Genomic DNA, 16,674 nt, shown 5'->3' on the forward strand with positions numbered 1-16,674 from the left:
AACATCAGAAAGAACTGATTCTACAGCCCCAGCTCTTATTAGTGTCTGGCATTCACTGTCAGAGAATCTTACCTCTCAACACCCTTCCCACACACCCCTTTCTTCCTCAAATTCTCTGGGCTGAGAAGTTTGTTCCTTCCAGGTCAAACCAAACAACTCACTCATTCTTCCCCAAGATTTTTCTGATGTGCTCCATGATCTCCTTATTGCTCTTGGTCTCCACATCCACCAGGACCTGCTCCCCAGAATCTGGAAACGGAAAGCACGGGGCAGAAGAGAAACAGAACTCACAGCGCACTCAGCCTCAAAAAGTTGTAATTTGGGACTTGCTTTTAGTGGCAGAAACATTTTAATAATAAAATAGATATATTTGTTTACATAATCCGTAATACTACCCTTCCTTTTTCCATTTTTCTTTAGACCTGAGCAAGCATAAACTTTAGATATGTAAAAAAACATGCCATTTTAATAGAAAGACATTCCATGTTCATGGATAGAAAGACCCAATATTCTTAAGACGGCAATTCTCCCCAGACTGATCTACAGATTAAATCAATCCCTATCAAAATCCCAAGCGGTGTTTCTGTAGAAACTTAGAAATTAAGCCTAAAATTCATATGGAAATGCAAAGGACCCAAAAGAGCCAAAACAATTCTAAAAAACGAGAAAATGGGAGAACGTTTAGTTTCCAATTTCAAATTTACAATAAATTGAAATTACTATAATCAAGACAGTGTGGTACCAGTATAAGAATATGGCCGGGCGCGGTGGCTCAAACCTGTAATTCCAGCACTTTGGGAGGCTGATGCAGGTGGATCATGAGGTCAGGAGTTCAAGACCAGCCTGGCCAACATAGTGAAACCCCATCTCTACTAAAAATACAAAAAATTAGCTGGGAGGCAGAACTGCTTGAACCCAGGAGGCAGAGGTCGCAGTGAGTGGAGATAGCACCACTGCACTCCAGTCTGGGCAACAGTGTGAGACTTTGTCTCGAAAAAAAAAAGAAAAAAAAAAAAGAATAGACACACACTGTAATGGAACAAAACTGAGTCCAGAAATAAACCCTTATTTGTAAGGTCAATTGCTTTTCAGCAAAGATACCAAGATAATTCAATGAAGAAAGATAATCGTTTCAACAAATGGTGCTGGGACAACTGGCTATCTATATGCTAATAGGTGAATTTAGACTTTTACCCACAACATTAAAATTTTAAAAATTAAAACTCCAGGAGGCTGAGGCAGGAGAATAGCTTGAACCCTGGAGGCAGAGGTTGCAGTGAGCTGAGATCGTGCTACTGCACTCCAGCCTGGGCAACAGAGCGAGACTCAACCTCAAAAAAAAAATTAAAACTCAAAATGGATTTGAGACCTAAATGTAAGCACTCAAACTTAAACCTTCTAGAGGAGAACACAGGAGAAAATTGTCATGACCTTACCTAGGCAAGTATATTTTGGAGATGACATTAAAAAACATAATCCATAAAAGAAAAAAAACTCTATAAATTGAAAAATCAAAATTAAAAACTTTTACAGTTCAGGAGTCACCATAACCCACAGTCTGGGAGAAAATATTTATAATGCATATATCTGATAAAGGACTTCTATCCAGAATATATAAAAAACTCACAACTCAATAAGACAATCCAACTAATAAAATGGGCAAAATGTCTGAATATATCAGTTCATTCTCTCACATTGCTATAAAGAAATACCTGAGACTGAGTAATTTATAGAGAAAAGAGGCTTAATTGGCTCATGGTTCTGCAGGATGTACAGGAAGCACAGCAGCTTCTGCTTCTGGGGAGGCCTCAGGAAGCTTCCAATCATGGCAGAAGGCAAAGGGGGAGCAAGGAGTCTCACATGGTGGAAGCAGGAGCAAGAAAGAGAAGGGGGAGGTGCCACACACTTCTAAACAGCCAGATCTCAAGGGAACTCACTATCACAAACCACAGTACCAAAGGGGATGGTGCTAAACCATTCATGAGAAACCGCCCCCACGGTGACTAGGACTTGTAGTCCCATGGAGCAGGCCCATCACACCCTACCTCAATATTGGGAATTATAACTGAACATGAGATTTGGGTGGGGACACAGATCCAAACCACATCACTGAATAAACATTTAACTAAATTTTTGTAAAGGGCTAATAATAAGCATACGAAATGATGAGATCTCAATGAGTCACTAGGAAAATGCAACTTAAACCACAACAAGATATGCAAATGGCTAAAATTTTAAAAGCACAGACAATACCAAGTGCTAGTGAGGATGCGGAGTAACAGGAACTCTCATAGGTCGCTAGTAGAAATGCAAAATATTACTGCCACGTTAGCCAGTGAGTTAAGACAAAACACAAAAGATTGGAAAAGAAGTATAACTGTCTTTATTTGCAGATGACATTATTACAGTGCGTGTAGAAAATCCTAAGGAATCTAGAAAATAAAAACTACTGAAAATAAGTGAATTTAGGATAGAACGCACCTGCACTCAACCTCAGCAACAGTGAGACTCCGTCTTTTAAAAAAAATTTTTTTAAATGATAAACTGAATTAATCAAAATTGAAATTTCTGCTCTTCAAAAGACACCACTAAGAAAATGAAAAGCAGGCCACAGAGAAAACAGTCACAAGACATTATCTCCAACAAAGGAAATGCACCCAGAACACATAAAGAACTCGACAAGAAAGCAGCCCGTTTTTTTTTTTTTTTAATGGAAAAGATTCAGGCCGGACGCAGTGGCTCATGCCTGTAATCCCAGCACTTTGGGAGGCCGAGGCGGGCGGATCAGGAGGTCAGGAGATCAAGACCATCCTGGCTAACACCGTGAAACCCCGTCTCTACTAAAAATACAAAAAATTAGCCAGGCGTGGTGTGGCGGGTGCCTGTAGTCCCAGCTACTCGGGAGGCTGAGGCAGGAGAATGGCGTGAACCCAGGAGGTGGAGCTTGCAGTGAGCCGAGATCGCGCCACTGCACTCCAGCCTGGGCGACAGAGCGAGACTCCGTCTCAAAAAAAAAAAAAAAAAAAAGAAAAAAAGATTCAAACAGACTGTTTACAAAATAAACATCTGAGTGGCCAATAAGCACAGGAAAAGATACTTGGGGGAAATGCATATTACAACTCCAATGAGATATACACCCAATGGAATGGCCAAAATTTAAAAGACAATTTGGTGGGCAGAATAATGGTCCCCAGAGATGTCCACGTCCTAACCCCCAGAACCTTACACAGCAAAAGGGACTCTGCAGATGTGATTCGAGTTAAGGGCCTTGAGTTGGGGAGAGGATCCTGGATCATCCAGTGGGCCCAGGTTAACCCCATGGGTCCTTACAACTGCAGCACCTGACCAGGCTGTGGTCAGAGGGAGGTGGAAGGATGGAGGGACAGCCGCATATGCAAGGTTGCTGCTTTGAAGATGGTGCAATGAGGCCACAAGCCAAAAAATGTGGACAGGCCCTAGAGTCTAGGAAATGCAAGGACGTGGGTTCACCTCAAGCCTCCAGAAAGGAGGGCTCTGCTGACACTGGTTCCAGCCCATGCTGGACTTCTAACCCACAGATCTGCAAGACAATACATTTGTGTGAAGCCACCAAGTTTGTGGTCAATTGTTACAGCAGCCCTGGGACATTAATACAACAATATCAGCATGAGCGAGGACGCGCAGCTGCTGGAACTCCACCCTGTGACTGGAGTGCAACACAGCACAATCGCTTTGGAAAGGCGGTGCCTGAGAACCTTAAATACATAGCTGCTCTGTGACCTGGCAGTTGCACTCAGGTATACCCCCAGGAGGCCTGAATGCCTCTGTCCACAGATAGAGACCTGCGCAGCCTACACACACGTTTACTGTAGCTTTCTTCTCGGCAGCCAGGAGGCCCACCGCTCAAACCTCCCTTCAAGCAAGGACCTCCCAGGAGTTGCCGCTGAGCTGACAGCCCTGTGGAGTACTGCTGGGATCTGCGCAGCACTTGGGCAGCCCGTGCTCTCCCTGGCCGGGGCCTAGGGTCTGGCCTTCACAACCCAACACAAGGCTAGAATGTCCCGCTGCGCTGGCCAATGCTCCCAGAGCTGCGTCGTCCTCACCTGTAGTTCTGGCAACCTTCCCTGCCCGGCCTCCTCACTCTCCTGGTTTCTTTCAAGGTCTTCTCTCTCATAAATCTCATACTTCTAACTCTCTCGGCATCTTACAAAAATAAATCTAAAGGGTCATCAACAGGTGAGTGGACACACTGTGGTACATTCACAGAATGGAATACTACCCAGCCAGAAACAGCAAAAACCACGAAACATGTAACCTGGGTGAATCTCAAAACATGAGTAAAAGACACCAGGCTTAAGGGAACACATACTGTGAGATTCTAGTTACATGACATTCTAAAACAAAATGCATCTATAGTGAAAGAAGGGATAACGGGTTGCCTCTGGTGGAAGGGAAATTAACCAGAAAGTGGCACTAAGGAACTTCCTGCAGTGCTGGGGCATTCTGCATCTTGGGGCATGTACGTAAGTGTACAGGTATATAACAACGGCCAGTACCCATCCAGTTGCACGTGCTACTTGGGTGTGCCATTACCAGCACACTGAAGTAAATTACACCTCAATAGTTAGTTTTAAAAACACAAGCAAAGCTCACATGCACAAACTGCCACAGGGCCACCCTTCCAACCTTGCCTGTTGTCCTGTTTCTCACAGTACTAATCTTTTCTTTTTTTTATTAGACAGTGTCTCACTCTGTTGCCCAGGCTGGCGTGCAGTGGTGCGATCTTGGCTCACTGCAACCTCTGCCTCCCAGGCTCAAGCAATCCTCCTGCCTCAGCCCCCCAAGTAGCTGGGACCACAGGCATATGCCACCACACTGGCTAAATGTTTTTTTGTAGAGATGGGGTTTTACCATGTTGCCCATGTTGGTCTCGAACTCCTGAGCTCAAGAGATCCACCCGCTTCAGCCTCCCAAAGTACTGGGATTACAGGTGTGAGCCACTGCGCCACCAGGCCCACAGCACTAATCTTTTTTCTTTTTTTTTGAGACGGAGTCTTGCTCTGCCGCCCAGGCTGGAGTGCAGTGGCACGATCTCAGCTCACTGCAAGCTCCGCCTCCCGGGTTCACACCATTCTCCTGCCTCAGCCTCCCGAGTAGCTGGGACTACAGGCGCCCACCACCACGCCCGGCTAATTTTTTATATTTTTAGTAGAGACAGGGTTTCACCATGTTAGCCAGGATGGTCTCGATCTCCTGACCTCGTGATCCACCCTCCTCGGCCTCCCAAAGTTCTGGGGTTACAGGCGCAAGCCACTGTGCTTGGCCCTAATCTTTTGTTAAAATTTCTTGTTCATTCTGTCTCCCTCTGCTGGATATAATCTCCACGAGGGCAGCAGAAATCTTTGTGTGGCTTCCTGACATCCTAGCCTCCGGACCAGCACCTGGTCCTAGGGAACATGTGTTATATATTGGTGGAATGAATGAAAAACCATGGTCATTTTGTTTCCTGAAGCATTTCCCAACCTACACTTCATTTGATTCTCATAGCCATGTAAGGCAGACATTTTGCCTTCAGGTGACAAATTTTAAAATGGGTCTGTTACTTGCTCAGGATCAAAGTGTCTGAGAGCTGGGCCAGAACAGCTGCCCTCCTCGTTTTCCAGCGTGGAGCCAAACTTAATGGAATAAACATCACTTAGCGCCTGGTCCAAACATGAACAGCATCGTGTAAGTGCACGCAGTCCTCAGAGGACACACACAGCACTGAGACAGAGGGGTTCTGGGGGCATGTGGGAGGTCACTCTAGGATGCAGGGAAGGCTTCCTAGAAGTGGTGCCCATACTAAGCCCTGAAGATTTTTTTTTTTTTTTTTTTTTCAGTTAAATAAGCAAACGCAGGTAGAAATGGGATTCCAGGCCAGGAACAATCTTGAGCAAAGGCATCACAGCCTGGTGTGACAAGGGACTTTGGAAAAATTACCCCCATGGTGTGAGGCAAAAGGTAAGAAGAGGTGAGGCTGGAGAGGGAAAGAGTCCAGACCTCAGTGGCTGCTGAGTGCCTCGGTATGGGGAAGCCAAAGGTGCCAGGAGTCACAGACACACCATGACAGCGCACACTGCAGCTCATCCTGACGCTCCCATAGGAAGGACGCAGTCTCTCCAGGCATGTCTGGGACAGCCCCTGGACCATGGCGAGGGCCCCACTCACCTAAGTAGAATCGCAGGAAGGGTGACGGCGTCATGTTCTTAAACATCATGATCTGCACCCAAGGGTTTTTGTATTGAATCTGAGGTATGTTGAAAAATACAAATTTCCTGCAAAAGGGAAGAAATGAAGCCTATGAAACAGAGTTTTTAGCCTAAAATTTTATGCATGGGTATTTTTCTAGGGAGAAAGTCCAGCATTTTCATCAGATTCTCAGAGGACCCAAAAAGGCTGAGAAAAAACTCGCAGGGATCCTCTTAGAAGATTCCCTGAATGGCGTGGGGACCCCTGGGCAGGCATTTGAGGGGAAAGAAATCTGTATCCCAACCTGTACTGCAAGCTAACCTAACACCAATGCCAAAGCACCACTGAAAATGAAACCATGAAAGGTACTACGTCGTGATTTGTGTCGTGAAGACAAGGTGTAAACATGAGTGGCAGTTCATGGAGCTGTATACTTACAGGTGTGCACCGTATCTAGGTTATACCACAATTTTAAAATAATGAGACCAATGTATTTACACATGGGGGAAGAGTTTTACGATTTAGGAGTGGAGGAACACCTTTAAACTTAGAAGATTTAAACAGATTTATACTCCAGAGGAAAAAAAAAAGGCCTTGCAAAAAAAAAAATGCATAATCATAGTATTCTATTTGGCTCAATTGTGTACAGCATTTACAAAGTAATATTAATCTGAACGCTGAATATCGTCCTGTACAAAATTTGGAATAATGATACTGGGAGGAGTGGGTGGAAGAGTATGGAGGTTTTGGGGGTGAGAAGTAGCAATGGTGGTGAGAGACATTCCATAGTGACAAGTCCACAGATAACACCTAAAGCTAAAAATCAACAAGTAGCTCTCAGCTGGGTGCGGTGGCTCACACCTGTAATCCCAGCACTTTGGGAAGCCCAGGCAGGAAGACTGCTTGAGCTCAGGAGTTTGAGACCAGCCTGGGCAATATAGGGAGACCCTGTCTCTATAAAAAAATTAAAAATTAGCTGGGCATAGTGGTACATGCTGGTGGTCCCAGCTACTTGGGAGGCTGAGGCAAGAGGATCGCTTAAGCCCGGGAGTTTGAGGTTGCAGTGAGCCAGAGCTGTGATTGCACCACATTCCAGTCTAGGTGACAGAGCAAGGTCTTCTCTCAAAAAAAAAAGAAGTGGCTCTCTGAGGATGTTGTTTAACTATATGGGTATAAGACTCAAATAGTTAAGCCGCCGGGCGCGGTGGCTCATGCCTGTAATCCCAGCACTTTGGGAGGCCGAGGCGGGTGGATCACGACGTCAGGAGATCGAGACCATCCTGGCTAACACGGTGAAATGCCATCTCTACTAAAAATACAAAAAATTAGCTGGCGTGTTGGCGGGCACTTGTAGTACCAGCTACTCAGGAGGCTGAGGCAGGAGAAAGGTGTGAATCCAGGAGGCGGAGCTTGCAGTGAGCCGAGATCACGCCACTGCACTCTAGCCTGGGTGACAGAGCAAGACTCCATCTCAAAAAATAAAAAAATAAATAGTTAAGCCTTGAAAACTGCTGCCTCTAGGGGAGGAATAGAGGCCTTGGAGACCCTCACAGCACACAGACCTGGGAGCTCAAAGGCTGAATTTACCTTCCAGGGCGTAGGAGGCCTCTGATCAGTTCCCACCCCACTGCAGAGTATCCCAGTGTCACAGAACTTTTTACAAATAAACTAGGACATAGCCAGGTGAGACGTTCCCATACTTTAAACTACTAGGACAGAAATGCAACAGAGATCTTAAAATGGTTCTTGCTGAAACACAAGATGAAAGTTAAGTCCCTCTCCCTCTCTCCCTCTGCCTCTCCGTCTCCCTCTCCCCACGGTCTCCCTCTCCCTCTCTTTCCACGGTCTCCCTCTGATGCCGAGCCGAAGCTGGACTGTACTGCTGCCATCTCGGCTCACTGCAACCTCCCTGCCTGATTCTCCTGCCTCAGCCTGCCGAGTGCCTGCGATTGCAGGCGCGCGCCGCCACGCCTGACTGGTTTTCATATTTTTTTGGTGGAGACGGGGTTTCGCTGTGTTGGCCGGGCTGGTCTCCAGCTCCTAACCACGAGTGATCCGCCAGCCTCAGCCTCCGGAGGTGCCGGGATTGCAGGCAGTGTCTGGTTCACTCAGTGCTCAATGGTGCCCAGGCTGGAGTGCAGTGGCGTGATCTCGGCTCGCTACAGCCTCCACCTCCCAGCCGCCTGCCTTGGCCTCCCAAAGTGTTCCAGAGTGCAGCCTCTGCCTGGCCGCCACCCCGTCTGGGAAGTGAGGATCGTCTCTGCCTGGCCGCCCATCGTCTGGGATGTGAGGAGCCCCTCTGCCTGGCTGCCTAGTCTGGAAAGTGAGGACCGTCTCTGCGCGGCCGCCATCCCATCTAGGAAGTGAGGAGCGCCTCTTCCTGGCCGCCATCCCATCTAGGAAGTGAGGAGCGTCTCTGCCCGGCCGCCCATCGTCTGAGATATGGGGAGCGCCTCTGCCCCGCCGCCCCGTCTGGAATGTGAGGAGCGCCTCTGCCCGGCCGCCCCGTCTGAGAAGTGAGGAGCCCCTCCGCCCGGCAGCCACCCCGTCTGGGAAGTGAGGAGCGCCTCCGCCCGGCAGCCGCCCCGTCCGGGAGGGAGGTGGGGGTCAGCCCCCGCCAGGCCAGCCGCCCCGTCCGGGAGGGAGGTGGGGGGGTCAGCCCCCCGCCCGGCCAGCCGCCTCGTCCGGGAGGTGAGGGGCGCCTCTGCCCGGCCGCCCCTACTGGGAAGTGAGGAGCCCCTCTGCCCGGCCAGCCGCCCCGTCCGGGAGGGAGGTGGGGGGGTCAGCCCCCTGCCCGGCCAGCCGCCCCGTCCGGGAGGTGAGGGGCGCCTCTGCCCGGCCGCCCCTACTGGGAAGTGAGGAGCCCCTCTGCCCGGCCACCACCCCGTCTGGGAGGTGTGCCCAACAGCTCATTGAGAACGGGCCATGATGACAATGGTGGTTTTGTGGAATAGAAAGCGGGGAAAGGTGGGGAAAAGATTGAGAAATCGGATGGTTGCCGTGACTGTGTGGAAAGAAGTAGACATGGGAGACTTTTCATTTTGTTCTGTACTAAGAAAAATTCTTCTGCCTTGGGATCCTGTTGATCTGTGACCTTACCCCCAACCCTGTGCTCTCTGAAACATGTGCTGTGTCCACTCAGGGTTAAATGGATTAAGGGCGGTGCAAGATGTGCTTTGTTAAGCAGATGCTTGAAGGCAGCATGCTCGTTAAGAGTCATCACCACTCCCTAATCTCAAGTACCCAGGGACACAAACAATGCGGAAAGCCGCAGGGTCCTCTGCCTAGGAAAACCAGAGACCTTTGTTCACTTGTTTATCTGCTGACCTTCCCTCCACTATTGTCCTATGACCCTGCCAAATCCCCCTCGGTGAGAAACACCCAAGAATGATCAATTTAAAAAAAAAAAAAAAAAAAGGAAAGTTAATAATGGCAGGAACCTTGAGTTGAGCACCTGCTGTATATGCCAGACACTTTGCTAGGCACCTGACTCTCCAACCCCAGAAGGTGGGGTTTTACAATTTAAGGAAACTAAGGTCAGAAGTTAAGTAAACTGCCCCAGGTCTAACTGGGCTGATTAGTCTGGCCTTCGATCACACTGTTCTGTCACCATCAAATTCACCCTGAGGCTTGGGGGCCACTTGTTAAGGGTAGAACACCTGGCAGAGGTGAGTAAGGACTTGGCCCTCAAATACTAAATAAGGCACCTTCCCATTGCCCCCAGCAGGTACCCAAAGACTGGCTGGACCGGTCGCAGGCACTTGGGATGGAGGTAGGTCCCAGTGGGGCAGCTGAAGGGCTGAGGGCACATGAACAAACAAGGGCTGGGGATTGGGGGAGGAGTGCGGCTAGCCAGAGCAAGGCAGACAGACTCCAACCCACGGGTACAAGATCACAGAGGGCACAGGTGGCACAGGCCAGCCCCTACCACCAGGAACAAAGAAACAGTGAATGGCTGTTTGTATCCCATTTACCTAGAGGACATTAAAATATCTGAGAATGTGAGTAAGAGGCTCACAGGCTTATTTTGATTGGCTGGCCATTTAAAAGCCAGAGATTTACATAAAAACCTAGATTTCAGCTTCTTGACAAATCAGAAATTCTCCACGGAGCCCACAATGCCAAACAGTGAAGGGCCCTCTGGATAGGGCATGTGCTCTCCAGCTCGCTGCGGGCCGCACCGAGACCCCCACCCCTTCCCATTATCTGCCTGGCAGTTGCCCGGGGACAAAGGTGTGCACAGTTGTGCAGTAGGTTATGAAGGAGTATCTGGGTGCCCATACACCCTAAGACCAAGACCAAGTCTTCCAGGAAGCCATCAAGCCAGCTGATTCCAGGCAAGCAGGTCCAAGTTATCAGATTCACCTGCGCAGAGCAAATGGCTAGGAAATGGCTTCCGGATCTCTTGAAGGGCCATGCAGTGAAGGTCCGTCACCAAGGGGACCATGCCCCACAAGAAGTTGCTCCCCGCCCCCACGCCTCATTTTGATCCAACATACACCCAAGTCCCAAAGTTTCTGCGGGCTAAGGCTGCCTCCTCCATTACTGCTGAACTCCCAGCACACAGCACACAGCCTAGCACTCAGAGTGTACTCAATAAATGTAGACTTCATACCTGCAGAGCCTAAGGCACTGCTTAGGGCTGCCTCAGGGTCAATCCAAACCTTTCACTTGCCAACTGCCATTCAATGAGTCCCTACTCTGCTCCAAGCTGAAAGAATTCCTAGGCGTTCCCTACAGTTCCTTCTAGTCGGGGTGGGGTCTGCCGCTGCACAGCTGACATAATTAATCACTTCCTTCCAAACCTTGAGTCCTGAAGGAAGCGTTTTCACTTACTCCCGGCCACACTGTACCGGCTCACCGCTCACTGGCTGGCATGCTGTCTCGTGGAGCCGCAAGTTACTTAACCTCTCTGTGCGCTTCCCCAGCCTTAGAGTGGGGATAAGCTGGGGTTTCTCTAGGCATCAGAAGAGAGAAAGCGCGAGAAGCATTCAGAACTGTGCGAGACATGATCAGTGTTCGCCGCTGTTATTTCTCTCATTTTATCCTCAGATTCGTCCTGGGGTGTCACCCCCGTCACCCCGAAAGGATCTGCGGCTGCCCCTCCCCAGCGCTTGCCTTGCTGGCCAGAGGGGCAAAGGGAACTGGTGGCCTCCCTCGGGTCAGCCTCACCCACCGCGCCGGAGGAAGGAGATCCAGGAGTGGGGTTCTTGTCCTCCGCCCCCCAAACCTCGTCACGACTGCAGCCGGCCCGGCGGGGGCCCCGCCGTCCGCCTCAGTCTGGACCTCTGTAAAATGGGGGTAACAGCGCCGACCTGGGGCGCCCGCCCCGGGGCTGAACGGCCGCCCAGAGCGACTCGGGACCTCACGTTACCAGCAGGCTGGCACGACTAGCAGGTTACGGCTCGCCAGGCCGCCGGGGCTGCGACTGACCTGGCGCCCTCGCCCAGCTCCCCGTGCGTGTTGTAATTCACTGTCATGACCTTCACGGAGTCCTTGAACACCACGTTCCCCTGGCTCAGATATTGCAGGGTGCGGCGGATGGGGAAGCGGCCCTTCATGGGCATGGCGGCAACGGCGGCGGGGCCGACCCCACGGGCCGCGAGCCGAGCAGCGACGAGAAAGGACTAGCTAGCACCCGCGCGGATCTCACGCGGCTTCTCCCCAGAGCCAGGTTCCACTTCCCGCGCAGACGCACAGGAGACGCTTCCCGGCGGGCAGCGCACGCCGCGGAGCACTCTGGGACTTGTAGGCGGCCTTCGACCCGGCGCGGCGAGAACCGGTGTGTGCATCTTCGCTTTAGGACGCCTTCCCCTTGGAAGGTTTAGGTTGTCGCGTCCTGTAAATTAGTCATTTCCCCATCCACCCACGGGAAAATATTTTTACATAGGCTAAAAGTCAGACATTGCAATAAGAAATAATCAGGAAAGCTCAGTTTGGATACCAAGTCAGCTGATAACGTCCTATTGAACCTATTGTCCATTTTTCTCCCCGAACATCTCCAGTTTTATCATGAAGAGTTCAAACTGCACTTTCTGACATTGACTTAAACTTCTTAGCAAAAGAAAAAAAGATGGTTTGGGATCAATTCCTTCCTAAATTCAGCCACTTAACTCAGGACCTCAATTTTTTCGTAAACAAACTATGGGTGAGATGTATTTCTAGGGCCAGGCGCGGTGGCTCCCGCCTGTAAACCCAGCCTTTGGGGAAGCCGAGGCGGAAGGATCGCTTGAGGTCAGGAATTCGAGACCAGCCTGCCCAACATGGCGAAACCCCGTCTCTACTGAAAATACAAAAATTAGCCTGGTGTGGTGGCAGCACCTGTGGTCCCAGCTGCTCAGAAGACTGAGGTGGGAGGATCGCTTGAACCCGGGAAGTTGCAGTGAGCCGAGATCGCGCCACTGCACTCCAGCCTGGGCGACAGAGCAAGACTCCGTCTCAAAAAAAAAAAAAAAAAAAAAAAAGATACATTTCTGAAGTACTCTTGATCTGAAAGTTATTTCTGCTTCTCTTTTGAAGAGTGATTTTGCCAGATTTAGAATTCTAGGTTAGTGTTTTTCCTTTCCCTCCCTCCCTTCTGGAGTGCAATGGTGCTATCTTGGCTCACCGCAACCTCCGCCTCCCAGGTTCAAGTGATTCTCCTGCCTCAGCCTCCCGAGTAGCCGGACTTACAGGCATGCGCCACTACACCCAGCTAATTTTGTATTGTCAGTAGAGACGGGGAATTCTCCATGTTGGTCAGGCTGGTATCAAACTCCTGACCTCAGATGATCCGCCCGTCTCAGCTTCCCAAAGTGCTGGGATTACAGGCGTGAGCCACTGCGCCTGGCCCTGGTGTTTTTCTTTCAACAATTTAAATACTTCCCTCCACTCTTTTTTTGCTTGCATGGTTTCTAACAAGTAATTAAATGCAATTACATTTATAGGTATGATGGCTTTTTCCTTTAGCTTCTTTCACAATTTTCTCTTGGTGTTTGGTTTACGGGGTTAGAATAAGGTAATGCAGATCTGTAGATGTTTTGTATTTGTCCTGCTTGGAGTTCTCTGAGCCTCCTGGATCTGTGATTTCATGTCTGTCATTAATTTTGTAAAGTTCTTAGCCATTTATTAGTTCAGGTATTTATTCTTCACTCTTTTCTCTTTCTAGTATTGCAGTTAAATGCATTTTATGTCTTCTGGAATTGCCTCATAGTTCTCGAATGTTCTGGCGGGGTGATGGAGGTTCTCTTTGCATTTTAGTGGGGAAGTTTCTGTTGACCTATCTTCAAATTCATTTAATCTTTGGTTGTGGACAGTCTACTGATAAGCCCATTAAGGCATTTTTCATTTAAGGTTTTAACTTCTAGCACTTCCTTTTGATTCTTAGGGTGTTTGTTTGTTTGTTTTGAGACAAAGTCTCTGTCGCCCAGCCTGGAGTGCACTGGTGCAATCTCTGCTCACTGCAACCTCTACCTCCTGGGCTCAAGCAATTCTCCCACCTCTGCCACTTAGCTGGGACTACAGGTGCACACCACTATGCCTGGCTTTTTTTTTTTTTTTTTTTTTGAGACGAAGTCTCGCTCTGTCACCCAGGCTGGAGTGCAATGGCACTGTCTTGGCTCACTGCAACCTCTGCCTCCCAGGTTCAAATGATTCTCCTGCCTCAGCCTCCCGAGTAGCTGAGATTACAGGTGCCCACCACCACACCCAGCTAGTTTTTGTATTTTTAGTAGAGACAGGGTTTCACCATGTTGGCCAGGCTGGTCTTGAACTCCTGACCTCGTGATCCACCCGCATTGGCCTCCCAAAGTGCTGTGATTACAGTCATGAGCCACTGTGCCCAGTCTAATTTTTGTATTTTTAGTAGAGATGGGGTTTCACCTTGTTGGCCTGGCTGGTCTCAAACTCCTGACCTCAAGTGATCTGCCTGCCTCAGCCTCCCAAACTGCTGGGATTACAGGTGTGAACCACCACACCTCGCATGATTCTTAGTTTTCTTATGTCTGTTTACATTACCCATCTGTTCTTGTATGTTGTTTACTTTTACCATTAGACCCCTTAACAGACCACATTTTAAATTTCCTGTCTGATAATTCCAATATCTGAGTGTGATTCTGATGTTTGCTTTGTTTCATCTGATTGTTGGGTTTATTTTTTTCCTTGCCTTTTAGCATGCTTATAATTTTTTTGTTGAAGGTAGAATATCCACTCTATTGGGCCATAGGAACTGGGGTAAATAAGCCTCTAGAATGAGAACTTATGTTAATCTGGCTCAGAGTTGAGAGCTGTGTTTAATGTTTGCCATAGCTGTAGGTGTCAGAGGCTTCCAGTTCCTCTAGTGTCTTTGTGTTTATCTCCTCTTGCCTTTGGGCTTCCCTCGATATTCCTCCTGAGAGAGTCCTTGTCTTGCAGCTCTTCCAGCTATAATTCACTGTTACTATCCTGGAGTCCTGTTGATGTGGTGGAAAAACATGGGGGAGGTGAAGCATTCTATAATCTTACGATTAAATCTCAGCATTTTAGTGGGCTTGTGTCCTTAGGCTGTGACCTACACAAGTGTTCTTTCCTTTTTTTTCTTTTTCTTTTTTTCTTTTTTTTTTTTTTTTTTTGAAGCAGTGTCTTGCTCTATCACCCAGGCTAGAGCGCAGTACAGTGGCGCAATCACAGCTCACTGCAGCCTCTACTTCCCAGGCTCAAGCAATTCTCCCACCTCAGCCCCGAGTAGCTTGGACTATGGCATGTGCCACAATGCCTGGTTAATTTTTGTATTTTTTGTAAAGATGAGGTTTTGCTATATTGCCCAGACTGGTCTCGAACTCCCGGGCTCAAGCAATCTGCCCACCTTGGCCTCCCAAAGCGCTGGAATTACAGGCGTGAGCCACCGCACTGGCCCACAAGTGTTTCTTAATTCCCCTTTGTACCCCCTTACATGACCCAGCCCTTCTCCAGATGGGATAAGGCTCTGTGAAAAAGTGCTTTCCTCTGGGGAATAAGCTTTATTATGGAGAAGGCTCTGATTACAAAGATGATTCTCCCTTTCCCCTGCCAGAGTCACCAGAGGGTCTTTCTCAGCTCTTCACCAAGAGAACCAAGTAGGGTAAAACCCAGGAAAGCGTTGGGGGTGAGGGGGAGTTGCTCCCTCCCATGCTAGTCCACACTCAACCTCCAGCAGTTCATCAAAATTACCATTTAAGTTTTCCTACTAGCTATGGCTCCCGTGGCTTCTGCTCCAGGCAATTAGATCTTGCTCACTCTCTGGACTCACCTCTCTCCAGATTTTGGGATGGCAGTTTGACCTGCACACTCAGCTCTCTAATGGGACCAAGAAAGGCCAATGCTTTTGAGTTTGCCCAGCTTTTTCTTGTGGTAAGGATAGGATAACTTTCAAACTCTACGTGTCTGAGCTAAAACCAGAAGTGCTTTCTGAAGTATTTTTACAACTACGCTAGGCTTCCTGAAGAGTTAGGCAGAAGTTTTTCATCTTAAAAGTCCACAGGAGGCACTTGCTAGGGATGAAACACCCCATTCCACATTAGAAACATGGGTGTCCACATACAACACAATCTAGGGCAGCTTGGGTTTTGCAGTCAGACAGACCTAGGCTGGAAACCCAGCAGTGCAACCCTAAGCAAGCTTAACTTCACCACTCACTCATTTCTGCATGTGTAAATGGGTTGTTGGGAAGACTGAGGTAAGCCATGCATAATACTTAGCACTCAGTCTAGCCTACAGTGAGCACTAGATATTATAACTCTCCTGGTTTAAGAATCTATATATTCTTAAGGCCCTAAGGAGGTCTCAGTTTCACAGACTCAGGCAGTCACTATCGGAAACCAGCTCAGCAGCACCCAACCTCATTCCCCATTGCCCTTTTCTGCCCTCTTTGAGCTTGACACAATGGTTGAGCACCCACCACCACCACACCACTACCTGACCCAGCTACTTATTACTGAGGGCAAATTAAGTCAGGCAGATCTGGATTTAAACCCTCATTCCACCACTGACTGGCTGTGTGGCCTAAGCCAGGCTAATCTCTCTTAACTTTTCTACGTCTGGGGTCAGATGACCAGCTGAGAAACTACCTCACAGGCATGCTGGTAGTGCTAATGGAGGGAAATGTGGTCATGCAGAGGTGGTGACTGGCACAGATGGCAGTCACAAGGTTCCTCAATCTCTGAGCCTCAGTTTCTTCCAGTGTGAAACTGGGATGATAGGATCATTAAGGGATCTGCACTATACTTCTGTAAAACTGTTCATTTAACCAGCACTGCAGGAATAACTGGGAATAAGGGCAGAACTGGAACCCATATCTATCCCCTGTTCAGAACCCAGTGACCTTCATTTTTTCCAGAGGCCTTAACCAGACAAACAACACAGGTGCTGGAACTATTCTGATACTCAGATGGTTGTCATCAAGAAAGGAGAAGGGATGTCATCTGATGATTCTCACTTGTAACACATGTGCACACAGACACACACACCCCCAAC

General features: G+C 48.7%; 2 protein-coding genes across 4 annotated transcripts in view; one reads left to right on the forward strand and one right to left on the reverse strand.

Moving 5' to 3' along the window:
- Positions 1 to 6,270, forward strand: part of NR2C2 (nuclear receptor subfamily 2 group C member 2) — a 114,992-nt gene extending 108,722 nt beyond the window's left edge. The window contains exon 16 of the transcript XR_008547215.2: positions 5,859 to 6,270. The gene's annotated coding sequence lies outside the window, so the exon portion shown is untranslated. The remainder of the gene's footprint in view (positions 1 to 5,858) is intronic.
- The window catches only part of MRPS25 (mitochondrial ribosomal protein S25), a 55,872-nt gene extending 43,953 nt beyond the window's left edge, over positions 1 to 11,919 (reverse strand). The window contains exons 1-3 of one of the 3 annotated variants that reach the window (NM_001251923.2): positions 11,641 to 11,917; positions 6,187 to 6,293; positions 162 to 249 (exon numbers count right to left, since the gene is read on the reverse strand). In NM_001251923.2, coding sequence (NP_001238852.2) covers positions 162 to 249; positions 6,187 to 6,293; positions 11,641 to 11,774 — 329 coding nt within the window. In that variant the 5' untranslated portion in view covers positions 11,775 to 11,917. Of the gene's footprint in view, positions 1 to 161; positions 250 to 6,186; positions 6,294 to 11,640 lie in introns of all 3 variants that reach the window. The other 2 variants (XM_063805072.1, XM_063805071.1) reach the window with 2 other exon arrangements.
- Between the last annotated feature and the right edge of the window lie 4,755 nt (positions 11,920 to 16,674).

The sequence above is a fragment of the Pan troglodytes genome, chromosome 2 (genome assembly GCF_028858775.2).
Source record: "Pan troglodytes isolate AG18354 chromosome 2, NHGRI_mPanTro3-v2.0_pri, whole genome shotgun sequence".
Taxonomy (NCBI): Eukaryota; Metazoa; Chordata; class Mammalia; order Primates; family Hominidae; genus Pan; species Pan troglodytes.